At 40.8% G+C, this 16,292-nt stretch overlaps 1 protein-coding gene across 1 annotated transcript in view; it reads left to right on the forward strand.

The window, feature by feature from the left end:
- Positions 1-15,066, forward strand: part of ANO1 (anoctamin 1) — a 142,224-nt gene extending 127,158 nt beyond the window's left edge. Inside the window, exons 23-27 of the mRNA XM_050955271.1 lie at positions 328-480; positions 3,131-3,183; positions 6,593-6,777; positions 9,117-9,222; positions 11,919-15,066. Of these exons, the coding sequence (XP_050811228.1) occupies positions 328-480; positions 3,131-3,183; positions 6,593-6,777; positions 9,117-9,222; positions 11,919-12,179 (758 nt within the window). The 3' untranslated portion in view covers positions 12,180-15,066. The remainder of the gene's footprint in view (positions 1-327; positions 481-3,130; positions 3,184-6,592; positions 6,778-9,116; positions 9,223-11,918) is intronic.
- The last annotated feature ends 1,226 nt before the right edge of the window (positions 15,067-16,292 follow it).

The following is a 16,292-nucleotide window of genomic DNA, read 5'->3' on the forward strand; positions in this document are numbered from 1 at the left end:
AAGCTGGCTAAACCATCTTTGCATCACTCAGGGGATTTAATTATGTCAGAAGAATTCCCAACTGCCCCTTTAGGGCATCTTCATGGTTGGTTTGTGCTGCCTGACCAGCACAAACTATCAGAACAGGGACTTATGGCTCTTTAAGCTTGGATGAAGTACCAATTAATAAACTACATATTGAAATTTTTGTGAGGTATAACTCGCAAGTGTGTCTCCGTGGTTAGGGTTTGTAGAAACATTTAGGGGGAAAGCATTAATTTGTTGTAACACACCAAAGCACAGTTCATAAACACAGAGCACTCTCAGTGACACAGTTTCTCTTTTCAGTTATCCAGTTTGGATTTGTAACCTTGTTTGTTGCATCCTTCCCACTGGCTCCTTTGTTTGCGTTATTGAACAACATCATTGAAATACGTCTAGATGCAAAGAAATTTGTCACTGAGCTTAGAAGACCAGTTGCAGTCAGAGCAAAAGATATAGGTAAGTAAATTATCTCATGACAAGGCTATTTGGTAATGTTACTCCTTTTTTTATTTATTGATTGATGGTGGGAATTTTTTTTATGCTGTTGGCTTAATTAACAGGAAGATCTTTATAGTACAATTGAAAACATTAGAGTGTAACTTAGCTGTGAATTGTCATAACTTATCAAAGCTTTACTTTTAAAATATTAAGAGCAGATTAATCTTTTATTAAGTAAGCATAAAACATCTGAGGATCAGGAATGATCAATAAAACAGTGAAATATAGTGCATGGTTTTCCCCATCTATAGTTCTTCCTGGCCATGCAGGTTTTATTGCGGAAACAAAAGCTTCTGCATTAAAAACTCCAGTTCCTCAGCTGGGCAGGGGAGATACATAGGGTCAAAGGGGAGACTGAGTGACTGCTGAAACATGTGGGAGTTATTTCAGCTGCTTGCTTCCTGGCCAGTATGAATTCTGGGACATTGGAAGCTAGACACAGCAGAGGACCTAGCTGTCACCAGGTCCTACAGTTGCATAGAAGCACAATACCAGATCTGCTGCCTGAGAATCTCTTGATGACAGAGGAGATGAGAGATGGATTTGCCCCTGCAAACTGTTTTCCCTCATTACCAGTTAATTGGATACTGGAAATTCACAAATAGAAAACTCATTGAAAAGAATTATTCAAGTTATAGTGTAAGTCAATATGCGCAAAGAAAATCTACTGTTAATTACCATACAATGTGTTCCCCAGTTTTGGGGCATTTCTAAATGCCCCTCCATTGTGCCTAGGTATTGAAGGACACATGACGAATTGTCTCCGTGGTCTTTTCCATTCCTTTTGTCAAGTTTTGCCATCACCATCACATCCTTTTTTCTGTAGTTTGTGTGAGTTCCCTGGCTTCTTCAGCAACTGCTGTGTTTTTGAAATGTCTGTTTGTTGTAAATCAGTGCTATTGAGATCTTTTAGGAGAATTTCAGATTAATTGAGTTTCTGCCAAGGTTCCAAGGGCCAAAATATCACCTTGTCATGAAGAGAACCACACAAGGATTGAGACAGGAATCAACAGAAAGAAAGGAGAAGCATGCATAATGAGAGGGGATGTTCTAGCCAATAGAAATCCTATGCAATCATTGGCAGTGAGCAGAGGCCTGCTCCTGCTTCCCACAATGAACTCTTCACCAAGCACAACTTGTACACAGCCCAAGATTGGCCTTTAAACAGGAGCAGGAGAAGGCCCTATATCTGATTCTGTTACAACTCTGCTGGAAAAACAGATGCATTTGTCTACTCCCCTAGTTTTTCTGAAACATGAATTAAGGCACTGTTGCTAAATAGAGATATACTAACAATGACCAGATTTAGAATAAATGATGAGAAAGGTGGAGTTGACTGTATGCTTATTCATTGGTGTTTCATTCATTCACTGCCGCACCACCTGAATTGAAGTGGTTTCCATCATATACATGATTCACAGTTTGATTCAATGCCTTTCAGCACCCCCACTATATAATTTGTTTCAGCACTCCTGTACTTATTAGTTGCTCAGGGTTTATCTTAATTACATAGGATTTTCTAGGTTACAAGGTGCTAGTCCCTGGAAACTTTATGTATAGTAAACACGCACCAAACCAGTAGATGTTAGACAATTCATCTTGAGTGTCTAAGGGCTACAGAAGCTCAAGTCCCAGCTGGGGTGCTGTTTTGTCATGAACTGTGGCCTTATACATCCAGATACCAGAGTCATTGGCACAGATCAAACCTGGACATTCAGCATCAAAAGCACGGGCCCCTAGTACTTGAGCTAAAGGAGAACTCTTTTACCTGTGATTAGTAACCAGAAGGTTGTTACAATCCTGGGGGACAGTAGCAGGTAGGGTGCGTTATCAGATACACAAAATCAGTGTGTTATACCAAGACACCACAGAATGTAAGGAGAGACTGGGCAGTGAGACTGGATGATCTTTGTGCATCGTCCTTCCACCACACCCCCAGAGTTGATACTAAATTAATATGCTGTCAGTATAGCTTTTGAATGTACAGCCTCCATACTGTAGAAACCAGGCTCAGGGGTTCCCAGATACAGTGAAGTGGGCAGCAAGAAGAAACCTTACCAGAGTGGCTCCACTGGAACCATGCTGCTGGTGAGGAGGGCAGAGGCAATGCAAAGAAATAAGGCATCCATGTGGAAAGCCCTGGTTTATGACAGATCCCTTCAGACTGGTACTCTCAGCCGGGCAATATATTCTGCAAAGGGATCTTCTGTGGAGATTCTCGTTCCCCATGTGTCATTTTTTCCTCCTTCCTACCAAAAATTATTTGGGCCCATTTGATCAAACTTCCTGATTTTTTTCTGTATGTACCCGCTACTCTCTTCCATTTTGCAGTAACCTTGCCGTCCCTTCCCTTCCCTTCCCCCACAAAAGAGTGGCTGCTCAGGAGCTTTTAAAAATGAGGCAGGTGTCTAAATATGGATGTATGGAGCCATATTTTAGGTTCCTGTTGTATGAAATAGGGTTTATTACAAACTGAAGACATTAAAAACCTAAATAAAGCTGTAGTGATGTGCAATCATGAGACGTGGCAGATACATGATATTTTCAGTTAACAATGATAAGTTTAACAATCTGAAAGCATTTACCACCATGTTTGTCTTTCCCTTAGGAATCTGGTATAATATCCTCAGAGGTGTAGGAAAACTTGCTGTAATAATAAATGTAAGTAATTCTTTATCAGTAAAATTTGAATGCAATGGGCCTGATTCTCCACTCCATTACACTGGTTTTCTTCTAACTAATCTCCACTAAAGTCAGTGGAGTCACATGATTTAAAGCAAGCTAATGGACTAGAGAATCAGGTCCCGGGTTTAGTTTTACATTGTCACAGTGTATCATATATTATTTATGCATTATAAAAACTTACAAAATTAAAAGATTTAGCACTAAACACTAATTGGCAATAAAAGCCATAGTAAACATAATCAGTGGTAGCCTTGCATCTTTTTCCAGACTATTTTTACTGCATCTGCTGACCTTAAACTAGCCTTGCTTCCTAGTAGTCTAGATATTTTGCAAGTATCTTTCCTTGACCACATTTTTAAACTAATGCTAATTAAAAAAACCTGTCACCCCTCCACAGTTATTGGGCCAGACCTTCAACTGGTGTACATCAGTTTATCTTGACTGCATTCAGTTTACACCACCTGGGGATCTGTCTCTTACTGATGTGTTCCTGTTAGGAAGATGTGATATGATCCATGTCGTTAGGACTCTGTGTAGCTACAGAAATTAATAGGAATGTTTTCATTTACTTCAGTGAATGCAGACCAGGCCCTTAGGAAAACATGCAAGACTACTTTGATATGTCATACAATCAGACTGCTTTGGATCATTTGAGTCTTCAGAAAACTTTTAGACTGGGGTTAAAACAGCAGAATAGCTCTGACTTTTGTTTACATTTACACATTTTTCTGTGTTTGTGTCTGTGTATATATTAAACACAGGGCCGCCGAGAGTGGGTTCGGGCCGCGGTGAAAAAAAATTTTCGGGCCCCCCAGCAAAGGCGGACTGGCTAAATAGAGCCGATGAAGCCGGGCCCCTTTCTGGACTGCCGGGCCCCGGTAATTTATACCAGCTTCCCTCTCCTCTCATCAGCCCTGATTACATGTGTTACACAAACAAACACTATTTCATCTCACAGTCCCTTCACACCCCACAAAAGTTAGATCTGTGTCAAAGTTACAAACAAGGTGAAAAGAGGGTCTAGGAACAACAAGAGAGGAGACAATGCTGGACATGTGACTCATTTTGAATACTGTGCATCTGTGGAGTCTCTGGTTTTCTCCCAGCCTTAACTTCTAAGGATGTGATTTCCCCTTACATTATCTTATAAATAGATGTGGATGAAATCTTTCAACCAAAACTTTTTTAAGGAAAAAAATGCAGATTTAGGTCAACTGAAACATTGTGCAAATTTGTATAGATTTTATTGTATTGCTTTGGTCAAAAAAAGAAAAAAAAACCTACAAAAAAATTCTGAAAAAGTAAAAATGTTTCATTTCAAATGAAACATTTTGATTCAAAATGGCTTTTTATTTTGAAATTACCTTGAATTTCATTTTGTACAAATTTTAAAAAAGGCTCAAAATCAAAATGAAACCTTTTGTTTTGAGTAGAACAAAACATTTTGTATGACCCAAAATGATTTTTTTTAACTTTTCTATTCACTAAAAGTTTTGAAAATTTTCATTTTCAGGTCAACCCAAAATTATTTTCTTGAATTTTTAGACTTGACAGAACTAAACAAATCTATTATTTGTACAGCTCTACTTTTAAATTCCTTCTCTAGCTACTAGACAGTTGTCACTGTGGAGTCTTCTTCCAACTGGAAGGAGAAGATGAGAGGCCACTCAGAGGCCTGTGCCACTCTTGAAGTGGTCCTCAGGATAGCAAAGAGTATATAGCCCATCACCCTCCCACCAAGCAGGTTAGCTCCACCGTGCACCTCAGTAACTTGGGAAGTGATTTTTCCACTGAAGACTGATCCAAAACCCATTGAAATCAATAGAAGGACTTCCACTGATTTCAGAGGACTTTGGATCAAGCCTTCATTTCCAAGCAGGGAAGTCTCACAGAGGCAGCACCCAGAACTGCTGACAGAGCCAGTTCCCAGTAAGTCAGTCTTATATTTTGGTGTGCTGCCTTTAATTTCCCCTTTCTCATCTTTCCTGCTTCTCCTCTTTTGCCTTAGAAAATTCTTCCTATTCTCCCACATTCCTCCCTGCAATCTCTCTTCAGGCATTACCCACTGCTGTTCTCTTTACTTTAATCTACTCTATGTTTTCTATCGTAGCATAAACTTTTTGTACTGCACATACATGAGCTGAGTGCAAATTACAATCTCTTTCATGATAGCAATAAATGAGAAAAGCCAAAGATATTGAGAACACAACTAAATTGGCTGTCCGTGTAGTCTGTGTATCATGCTTCTTTATAAAACCTGAGGATAATATGAAATTTTAGTGACTGTAAAAAGGCCGTCTGGCCGCATGCTTGCTGTTTTATCTTGATCTAGTTAAAAACCTCATTAAAATTAACAGATTTTTGCAAAGCAGCGGGCATTTAAAGAGTTGATTCACCATAAGTTATTTGCAGCACATAAAAGTACATCCAGAGCAATCAATCAGAGCTTATACAATCCATCTGGGACCAGTTGTAATTGGCGCAGAGGGAAACAGCATGGTGTTTTTGCTTTTTAGCAATGTTATTTTGTACCGTCATAGACTTAACATAATTAATACATGACAGCAAAGCACAGTAAAATCTAAGACACCTTTAAGGTTGGAAACATTACTGGTATTTAATAAGAAAAATACCTGCTATTTATTTATTCTACTCATTTATCTAAGAGTAGCAAAAGATCAAAAGAAAAAACCAAACAAAAAAAAAACAACCCTGCAGTCTACGAATCTCCAGAGTCTGGGTCTGATCTGATTGATCAAGTTGTAGTGATCTTTAGCAGCTTTTGCTACAAGGAGATCTTGTTCCTTTTTTGTTGTGATCAGCTACTATCTGATATGCAGAGCCAGTTGAAACACATTTATTTGGAGCCCCCATCTTCAAGGCCCAAAGCTTGGTCTACAATCTTCTCTTTCTGTCTACTCTAAACACAGAATGTGAGGGCTTGCGATAGGGGTTGGGAGGGAGCTGAAGTGGGAACAGAAAAAGTAGTGTGTCCAGGACTAGTACCTGTGTTTGTGGAATTCGAGGAATAGCGGATAGAGGTTTTGTGCTACATAAGGGTGATAGGGACTGAGTAACGAAAAAGGGGACAATGTCTGGATTCCCCAGGGAGCTCAAGTTGGCTGAGCTCCCTGGGGCAAGTTGGCTGAGATCTCTACTTATAGTTGACACCACGCAGCTCTGGAACTTGAGCAGCAAACATCACATTGATGGGGTTTCCATATCCTTAGTGACCACTGGACTGCAGACTTAGACTTATTGTCTGAATCAGCCCACTACATAACATTTCTTCAACTCATAAGCATTATGTGGGAAAGATACACTTGCGTATATTATCCACTAAGCATTCTGAATATTGCATTCATTCTTTACTCTTATGGCTTAGGCATTTGTGATCTCATTCACATCTGACTTCATTCCACGCCTCGTGTACCTGTATATGTACAGTGAGAATGGCACCATGCATGGCTTCGTGAACCATACACTATCCTCTTTTAATGTCAGCGATTTTCAAGGAGGAACAGCCCCAAATGACCCAATGGAACTTGGCTACGAGGTTCGGATATGCAGGTACTCTCTTGAATGATAGTCATTTTAAATTATTTTCCCTGTTGAATGAAAGTACTAGCTTCTTCCTGTGTCTGGTGGGACTCATAGTTACACAGTCACATACCACCTGATTTAGGTCCTGTTGTAGTCTATTGGCAGCTCAGTCTTCTTTATCCTATATAGAGAGCAGTTACCATTGAAATCTTTGCATATAGGTAAAGTTACCACAGCACTTACAGCATATGCATTGCTTAGTTTGAAAAAAATGAGCTTACCATGTAAATGTTAAAAAACTTGTCAGGGCATTTGCAAAGTGTTTATTGCTGACTAAGTATTTATCAACTATTTGTGTTAGAGGAAGGAGCAAAAAAAAAAAAATACAAACCCAAGCCTCCAACATTGTCTGGAACTCTGCTATCCAACTTCAGGATCTAGCATGATTGGTGAATTTAGGAGTTTACAAAGTCATAACCATCATCCTTCCAGCTCAGGATAGGGCAACACCACTTCTTAATCATCCAAAGCTGCTGGTGGATCAGTGCAAGACACTTTTCTCCTTTGCTTGACCAAAAAGCCTCTGCATCACTTCTAGTCACTACAGAACTAAAGGAAGATTCTGGTAATCATATGAGGGTCTTCTGGAACATGCTATATTTTTGAGGCTTGTAAAATATCACATGATAATGTTGTGCTGTGACTTGATGTTTTGATACAGTTCCTTCACAGCATACTGATGTTTTGGGGCAACAAGATGACATTTTGCCAAGATGTCACAGTATTGCATCATGATTCAGCTTGGCAGGAATTGATTTAAATCGGTAGATATCAGTAAACATCGATTTTAACTGCCGCACTGAAATAGACAGGTGGAAAAATATCCATTGGTTACAAATGATGCAAGTGCAGCCTCCCCCATGCACCTTGTGTCTGCAAAGATTGGATGCCTCTGGCTCTGCAGCAGTGCAGAGAGACATCTACAGCCTTGCTGTCACAGAGGTGAGGGAATGGGGCCATGGCAGAGAAGCTGCGGAGACTCTCTATGTGGCTATGGGGCCAGTGATGCTAGATCCCTTCAGCACAAAGTGCAAGAAAGGCTATTGTCCTGATGGAGCGGGGCAGAGCAGAATATTTCAGCTGGTCAAGAAATCTGGGTCAACATTGAAATGCATTCTTTGCCTAGGCTAACTTAGATATGCATCAGCTTCAAAATGTCCTCAAAGCCTGCAATTGGGGATCAAAGTCAAAAGCAGCAATGAGAGCAATTCAAACAGCAAAGATAAGGACAAAGATTGGAGACATTACAGAAAAAAAAATGTGGGTTTTTGGTCTGTTTCTATTGGAAAATGACAGAAATTGACAAGAGGGGAAAAAAAGGTAGATCATTCAGAGTTTCTTAATTTATACTATTTACGACTATCGAAATCAAAAGTTACTGTTAATATGCCTATTAAAATTAAAAATCACTTTTACTGTGACATGAAAGTGAAGACCAACTAGAATCAGCAAAGTTATCTACTCTTAGTACCTTTCCTTTCCACTGTATCCCTGAGGTGATCTCTTTGGAGGGAGGAAATACCAGTTTGATTGAAATGTTTTCAGTGTAAAGTTATGACTAGAAGGGAAGAGTAGGCTTCATGGCCCAATACATAGCATCGTATTTTCTTCTCTCCTTTCCCCACAAGTCCCATTTTAATTCCCATTCCATCTTTTCTCTCACGCTCCCTTTCTTCTTGTAAAATCACATTTCAGAATATGGAGATATAATTCGTGCATACATATATAATAGAATGGTGCTAATTTAAATTCTTCCATTTTTTGGTCAGAATACTTTTTAAAAACAAAATAAAATTGCTGTTGATACATCAGATTCATCGAATATATAAGCCAGTGCTATGATGAAATTCTTCTCTCAAACCCACTCAGCAAGAGCTTGGCTCCAATCTTCTGTTCTTCCTATGTGTGGAAATCTAAATATTGGAGTTCTGATCCGCCATATCAATCTGAGATCAGTATTTTGCTCTTATAGCTGAACCTGAAACATAAAATACCTCTCAAACTTGGAAGAAGTTTAGATTGTGATCTGAATTTTGCAGCTCAGCCCCTCTTTACTCTGAGTTTATATTGTTCATACTGATTAGAAAGCATAAACATTTAAGAGTCGTCTTCTTCTAATCCACATAAAATTTGAAGGCTGTGTGTTAGTTTTGTCTTGTTCGGCTGGATTTTTACACAGCCTTTCTGTAAGAGGGATTTGTATCAAGAAGGTCTGAATTAGAGTTTAATGCATATTCCGTAATAAATCCTAATTGTGTGAACATTTTAAAACAACATCCTTGATTTATTATGTCTTTGTTTTACAGATACAAAGATTACCGAGAACCCCCGTGGTCTGAAAACAAATATGAAATTTCAAAGGACTTCTGGGCTGTCCTAGCAGCAAGATTAGCATTTGTGATAGTTTTTCAGGTACAGTTTGATGTAAATCTTTTCAGACTCCTAACAAGGAAAGAGACATCACATATATATACATAAAACTATTCCTTAACTAAATGAGATGAATATCATTACCAGTCAAAGGTCCTCCCTGAGGGCACTGATCTTCACAACCTTCTCAAGCATGATGCAATGCCACAGAACAGCCACAGGATGTATCCCCCACAGGGATACACTGCTCCCTGCACCACATGCAGTGTATATAGACCAGTAACTTTAATGGGAGGCGAGACATCACTCAGGTCCCATTTAAATCATAAAAGCAGGGGTTAAGAAAGATTTAAGAGCAGACTTGGAGTAACCAATGTGCACTCAGTACACTTGCACAGGGCCCCCAACATGGGGGTTGCTCTGCTCACTGGATTTGATGGCATTGCAATGGGCCAAACTTGAGTGGTGATGTGACCCCATGTGCCATGTAAAAATTATACTCATTCAAATTTGGCCTGGCCACCTGCCCATCTTGTTCTGCGAGCATGGGGCAGGCAGTGGGAGTGAAGAGAGTCACTGGGCGGCCAGGATTAGGAGGAGCCTCCCTAGCCCAGGACAGCAGTAGAGTGCTGGGCTGGGATGGGGAGGAATGGGGGTCCCACTGGTGAGCCCCCAGGAAGATCCCAAGGCAGCGGGTGAGGGACTCGGGGTAAGTTGTTGGTGGGCTCTAGGGCAAGTGGGAAGGGATTTAGGGCTGTGGGTGAGGGATGGAGGCAAGTGGGGAATGTTAAGCAGTGGGGTGAATTGTGAGGGCTGTTGGAGGACAGTGGGGCATGTTGGGGGGGCCAGGATGTGGGGGCTATGAGAGCAGGGGCTGTGATTCTGGGGGCTTCAGTGGGGAGGGATGTATGTCAGGGCTGATGGGATACATGGAGGGCTGTCAGGATAAGTGGGGACTGGGTAAGGGTTATTGGGGTATATATTGGTCAGGAGGTGCATTTGGGGCTCAGTGTGGTAGGTATGTATGGGTTGGGTGTGCTTCCTGAATGGCCCTCTATTCATGTTGTGCAAATCTGGCAACAGCTGGAGCAAAACTCTGAGCAGTCACAGCATCCCTCAGGTTTGCAGCCACTCCTCTGTCATGACCGCAGATGGTGTGGCAGTCCCTGGGCCTAATTTGAACCTCACCACTCCCAAGTTCATGTGCTTGCTTCTCTGTGGGCGGCCCGATGCAGCCTAATGGCCTCCCTCCCTACAACCCCCCCTTGGGAGGGTTAGTGTGCCCTAATGGCCAGAGTCCATATAAATTACTCCCAGCATTGGAGCAGTGCAGCCCAAAGGCCAGAGTCCATATAATTTCCCCCTTCGCAGATGGGGTAGTGTGGCCTAGCAGCCAGAGTCCAGGTAACTTGCCCAAGTGTCAGGGAGTGTGGCCCAAGGGCCAGAGCCCATATAATCACCTCTCTCAAACAAGGTAGCATGGCCTAGTGGCCAGAGTCCATATGATTCCCGTGGTGTGAAGGGCTGGTAGGGGGACCCAGGCTACGCTCTCCACCGGGTCCTGACTCAGGGCCCTGGTAGTGGCAAGTTCCCCTTGCCACCAGCTCAGCGGGATTCACCCGAAACATGCCGAGCATCTGTGCAGCTCTAATGCCATTTTCCTCTAAAGTTCCCCTGGGTCATTTCCTACCATAATCTCTGGGTTCTCTGCTTCGGTGGATCCTCCGTTCAATTCCCCTCCTGTGACGTACTCCGTCTGGGCATCAGGGTGCATCCCAGCTTGGCTGGCTTCCGGATCCTGGAGCGCAGGCTGTCCCTCCTTGGAAGCTGGCGGCGTGCCTCCTTGCCCTCCAGCGGTCAGCCCAGACTGAGCAGCTCTGCAGGCTTTTATACTTGTTCTCCTGTTGGAGCATGCCCAGCAGAGCCTCAGGGGCGTGGCTTCCTCTGCTAGGCAGGAAGAGTTAACCCCTGTGGTACCAATGCGGTGCCGCTCTGCCCCATCACAGTCCCCAATTTCCATAGAACACAGGGCCTCAAAATTCTTTAAATCAAGCCTGCTTAAGTGGTACATAGGCTGCTATGCTGGTCCTGAGTGGATTTCATCTAGAGTCATTTCTGGAGCAGGCCAAAAAATGAATTTCTAACTATGGGAAATGCCAAGATTTCAAAATTTGATTTCCTCTGAAATTGGGAGGAAAAAGCCAAGATCTCTGCATGTTTTGCTAAATAAAAATATTTCATATAATGGATTATATAAACATCAAAATTGAAGTCAAAACTAAACATTTTGACCTTATTGAAATGTTTTGATACTATTCCATCAACATTTTTGACAAAATGGTTATGTTCCCATGAAATGTTCTGTTTTGTCAAATCAGCATTTTGTAACAGTGAACTGTTCCGTCAGAAAATCTCAGCCTTCTTAGTCATTTTTCATGCACTGTTAATGTCAAGCATAAACAGCCATATACCAACTACAATATTTCCCTCTGTCTTCTCATTACTGTATATTTTCTGCATCAGTTAGGGAGACCTATCCCTGCCATTTTCCCCTATGTCGCCTAATATTTATGGAAAAGTGATGGTAAAGATAATTGCTGACACATGGAACTTTCAACATGCTTGTGACAAAGAGAAAGGCCCAGCCTAAAATATTGTCCCTTCTGAACTACAACAAAAATCTAAATATTTTCATTTCATTTGATCTTGCTAACGTTTTCTTAAAATCTATTTTTCAGAACTTGGTCATGTTTATGAGTGACTTTGTGGACTGGATTATCCCAGACATTCCCAAGGATATTAGTCAGCAGATTCATAAAGAGAAAGTTCTCATGGTGGAGGTGTTCATGAAAGAAGAACAGGGAAAGCTGCAAATGCTAGAAACCTGGAAAGACAAGGACATGAAAAAAGGTGAAAACTGTAACAACCACAGCCCCAAGCTCTCAAGGAGCCAAAGCGGGAGCATGTCCTCCTGCCATTCATATCACATTGATGTATAGAAGAGGAAGGTAGTTTTGATTTGTTGAGGCATTCCATTGAGAAACAAGCCATCACTTAAAGGGCAAGACTTGATTTATATACACCCAGGTGAATGTTTAAGTATGTGCAACCATTTTGCTCCCATCTTTGTGAGAAGTGCACTTCTTACAAATATGGAAGGCCACATTCTATTTTGGATAGGAATTTTTTTTTAAGTAACGCAGGGAATTTTTATATTTCATAGTTAGATAACACTGTGGATGTTAGTGTGTTTTAACAAAATGCTGGTACTTAAAAATGTTCTCTGAGAATCTGACTTTAGCTTATTAATTAAGAAATAACCAAAGTAAATTTCAAATAAGAATTTTAAATCTTTTTGGCAGTCCATTCCTGAAAGGCTTCAGGCAGATCTACAAAACATAAGCAAAGTTAATTTTACAATGTGCTCTAGCATTTCATTTAACAGGAGAAAGGAAACAATATAAACCTTATATGGCATCTTCAGTTTCAAAAGATGCAGCTCAGCTCCCCTGGCAGACATAATCTGGATTTGAACTTGCAGATCCTAGGCAAACAAAACTCCCATTGCAGTCACTAGGCTATATACACTGAAGCTGGTGCAGGGTAAATTACCCATTGGGAGATTAACCTTATCGACAGGGATGTGGACGGGGAGAGAATAGCTTTTTTTTTTTTTTTTAAAAGCTGGGACTCTATAGGGACCCTGCTAGCAGTCTACTGTGCACTAGAGTCTTCCATTTGGGCACTTCCCCACTCAGAAAACTGAGAAGATGAAGTCAACGCAGAGTATGTTAACCTTTATCCCAACTCTGCGCACCACTGACAGCTCTTCACTGACCCAAAAAGCTCGTCAGGTGAATGATTCATGTTGATGCAGGTGCTCCAGTGCCCTGGACAGTATTGTGGTCTTGTTATATTCTATTATGGGTTCTGAAGCAGTAGCAGCACAGCAGTAGCACAATTTCATAGGATTTCTCAGCAGCCAGAGCAATGTGGAGCATTTTCAAAAGTGTCCTGAATTAATGAGCACATGTATAGCTACAGTAATTTACACTGCCCCGCCTAATATCTAGGCACCATTGTTGCTGAAAGAATACACCGAATCCACCTTTCCCCATCAGCTCCTTTTCTACAGCTCACTCTCCTTTGCAATGAAGAGGAGGTCACACCATCACAGCCACTTTGCTTGGCTACAGTCTCCCCAACATGGCAGACTTTCTGATCCTAATAACATCTACTATGCCAGGAAGAGTAAGGGTAGATTGTCACGGAGTGTGGGGAGTCCAGTCCTGCACCCCTCTTTCTGGGACCCACAGTGACACTCAGCCAGCCAGTAAAACAGAAGGTTTATTGGACAACAGGAACACAGGTTACAGCAGAGCTTGCAGGCACAGTCAGGACCCCTTAATCGAGTCCTTCTGGGCTTTCAGGATGCTTGGATCCTAGCTAGGATACCCTGAATTCCGCCCACACAGCCCCAAGCCCAAACTCAAAACTGCTTCCCTCCTGCCACTCCCTTCCTTTGTCCCCCTTCCCGGGCAAAGGTGGTGACCTTTCCCCTCCCTTACCTAGTTCAGGTTACAGGCTCCGGTATCGTCCATCCCCTAAAGTCCTCCCCTGCTCTCCCATTCCCCACACAGACAGCCCCTACTCCATCACATAGATTCTGTGTGAATATGATCTTATTGTCTTTAATGGAAGTTTTGCCTACTCTGGAAATACAGGACCAGAACTTCAATTACAGGACTTTTATTTTGTCTTAAAATATGTTATCTTATATATAATATATATGTCATTTCCTTAAAATAATTCTAAAATCCTTATCTGGAATGCATATCCAGACCACATCAGTGCAACTCTTTCATGTATAGTACATTTTTAGATTAAGGTTTGTCTAGTGATAAACTGCACTTCCTAATAATATTGGTGCAATTAACCTCATTCCCTTTAACACCTTCTCTTGTCCATGGCACTTATACTGAAAACAGGAAACTAAACAATAAACTAAACCAAATAACTAAAATAAAAACAAAACTTTCAGTCTATCTACTGTATGGTTTGTTACAAAACCAAATGTCAAAAGACTTATACTTCATGAAAATAAGTGAGGGGGGTTGTCTTTTTTCTTTTGTTTGCCAAAGTAATTTAAAGATTTAAAATAGAACTTTAAAAATACCACACTTTGTTTTGTAATATTTATTGGTTTTACTATAAAGTATGTGATTACCTTCAGATGTTTTTTTCTGTAGTCTGTTCAAAAAGACACCAGAAGAGAAATTATGTGAAAAGAAGTGAATTATAATAACCAAATATTGTTAAAACTAATTTAAAATATTGATCCAACCAAATATTTTTATTAATAAAGGGCTTATATTTTGTTAATGCTTGTTTCTCTAATATTTTGACTTGCAGGAATGTCACTATTTTTTTTAATTATAGTTTGAGATGTTTAGTAAAATAGGGCCAAATCCTGTCTGATTTATTCTCATACAGAATAAGCACTGTGCCTGATAGTATCTATATGCAAAATCAGGCTCACTGACTACAGCAGAGTCACTAGTATAAGTAAGACAAGCAGAGTTGTGTCCATACTCCATATAGAAAATATAATCGTTATTTCATTCATTAATAACCTAAGAAGTCTAGAAAGAAACAAATAGGTAGACACCTTTTATGAAGATAAATGTTAGGGAACTTACTCTGAAGGAATTTCAACTGTATCTAATATTCTTGGCTTAATACTGACATTCCTGTAAATAGTAAACTATACTCAAGTACATATTTGTCATAAATTTTATTATTTGCTGAAACCATAAGAGTATACTTTCTTTTGTACAGTAAATTGTTTGTTTGAAATGAGATTTTGTATATAAATACTGTATTACTACTTAGATGACTATATAAAAATCCTTTCATGGAAACCATTTTTTAAGAAAAGTAAATGCTTTAATTTTTTTGTTGAACATTTATTCAGAATAAATTTAAATATACAAGAGTTTCTCCTGTGGGACAGATTCTATTCCCCGTCATCACCACAGACTGTGTGCAAACATGAGTATTGTTGGAATTGAGAGACATGGAAAATGAGTTGAATGAATGCACTACAGTTGGCATAAATGTGGTAATATTGTTACATGCACTATTCTTTACACCAGTGGTAGGCAACCCACGGGCTGCATGCGGGCCGTCAGGGTAATCTGCTGGCGGGTCACAAGACAGTTTGTTTATATTGACCATCTGCAGGCACGGCCAACTGCAGCTCCGAGTGGCCGCGGTTCACTGTTCTCAACCAGTGGGAGCCGCGGGAAGTGGTGCGAGCCTCAGGGATGCACTGGCCACTGCTTCTCGCAGCTCCCATTGGCCGAGAAAGGCCACTCTGGGAGCTGTTTGCAGCCATGCTTGCAGATGGTCAATGTAAACAAACTGTCTTGCGGCCCGTCAGCGGCCTGACAAGCTGCCCACCACTGCTTTACACTGTGCTTTGTCGGTGTGGGCATTAGTGACAAGAGCTGAGAAATCATTCTGCCATTATACATGAACCAATCTGTTTATAGATACTATTGTAAGCAGAGCTGATGCTTAGGGCCCTGAGCAGTTGTTGGGGGGGGGAGGCTCTATTAATTATTAATGTGTTGAGGGAGCAAAATATTCCTGCTGAGGGCCCCCAATGGACTAGCACCAGCACTGATTGTAAGTCCCTTGTGTGAGATGCTGACTGCCTTTATCTCCCATTGACTTCAGTCAGAGCTGAGGCTGCTCAGCACCTAAGAGTCTTCATTAGCATAATTTTAATTGGACTCCTGGCAATGATATGTGTTTGAATAGCAGGTAAAAATGTTATTGTTTCAAAGGGTAAAACTAAAGCAGTAACACTGGATCATTATCTCAAATCTCTTTGCTTAACCCATCTCAGATTGTGGAAGAGTGGAGACCTGTTCAACTAACATGGCTGGATTTAGCAATTTAATTTTCATGTTCTCCAGCCTTTGGATTAGAGTTTCCAGTAGAGCAAAAAAGAAAAAGTTCTTTAATACCAGTCTTCTCTTTCAGCCCCCAAAATCTGCAATTCAGCTAACTTTGATCAGTGCACTTAGAATTTAACTAGAAAGTAG

This window comes from Gopherus flavomarginatus, chromosome 5 (genome assembly GCF_025201925.1).
Source record: "Gopherus flavomarginatus isolate rGopFla2 chromosome 5, rGopFla2.mat.asm, whole genome shotgun sequence".
Taxonomy (NCBI): Eukaryota; Metazoa; Chordata; order Testudines; family Testudinidae; genus Gopherus; species Gopherus flavomarginatus.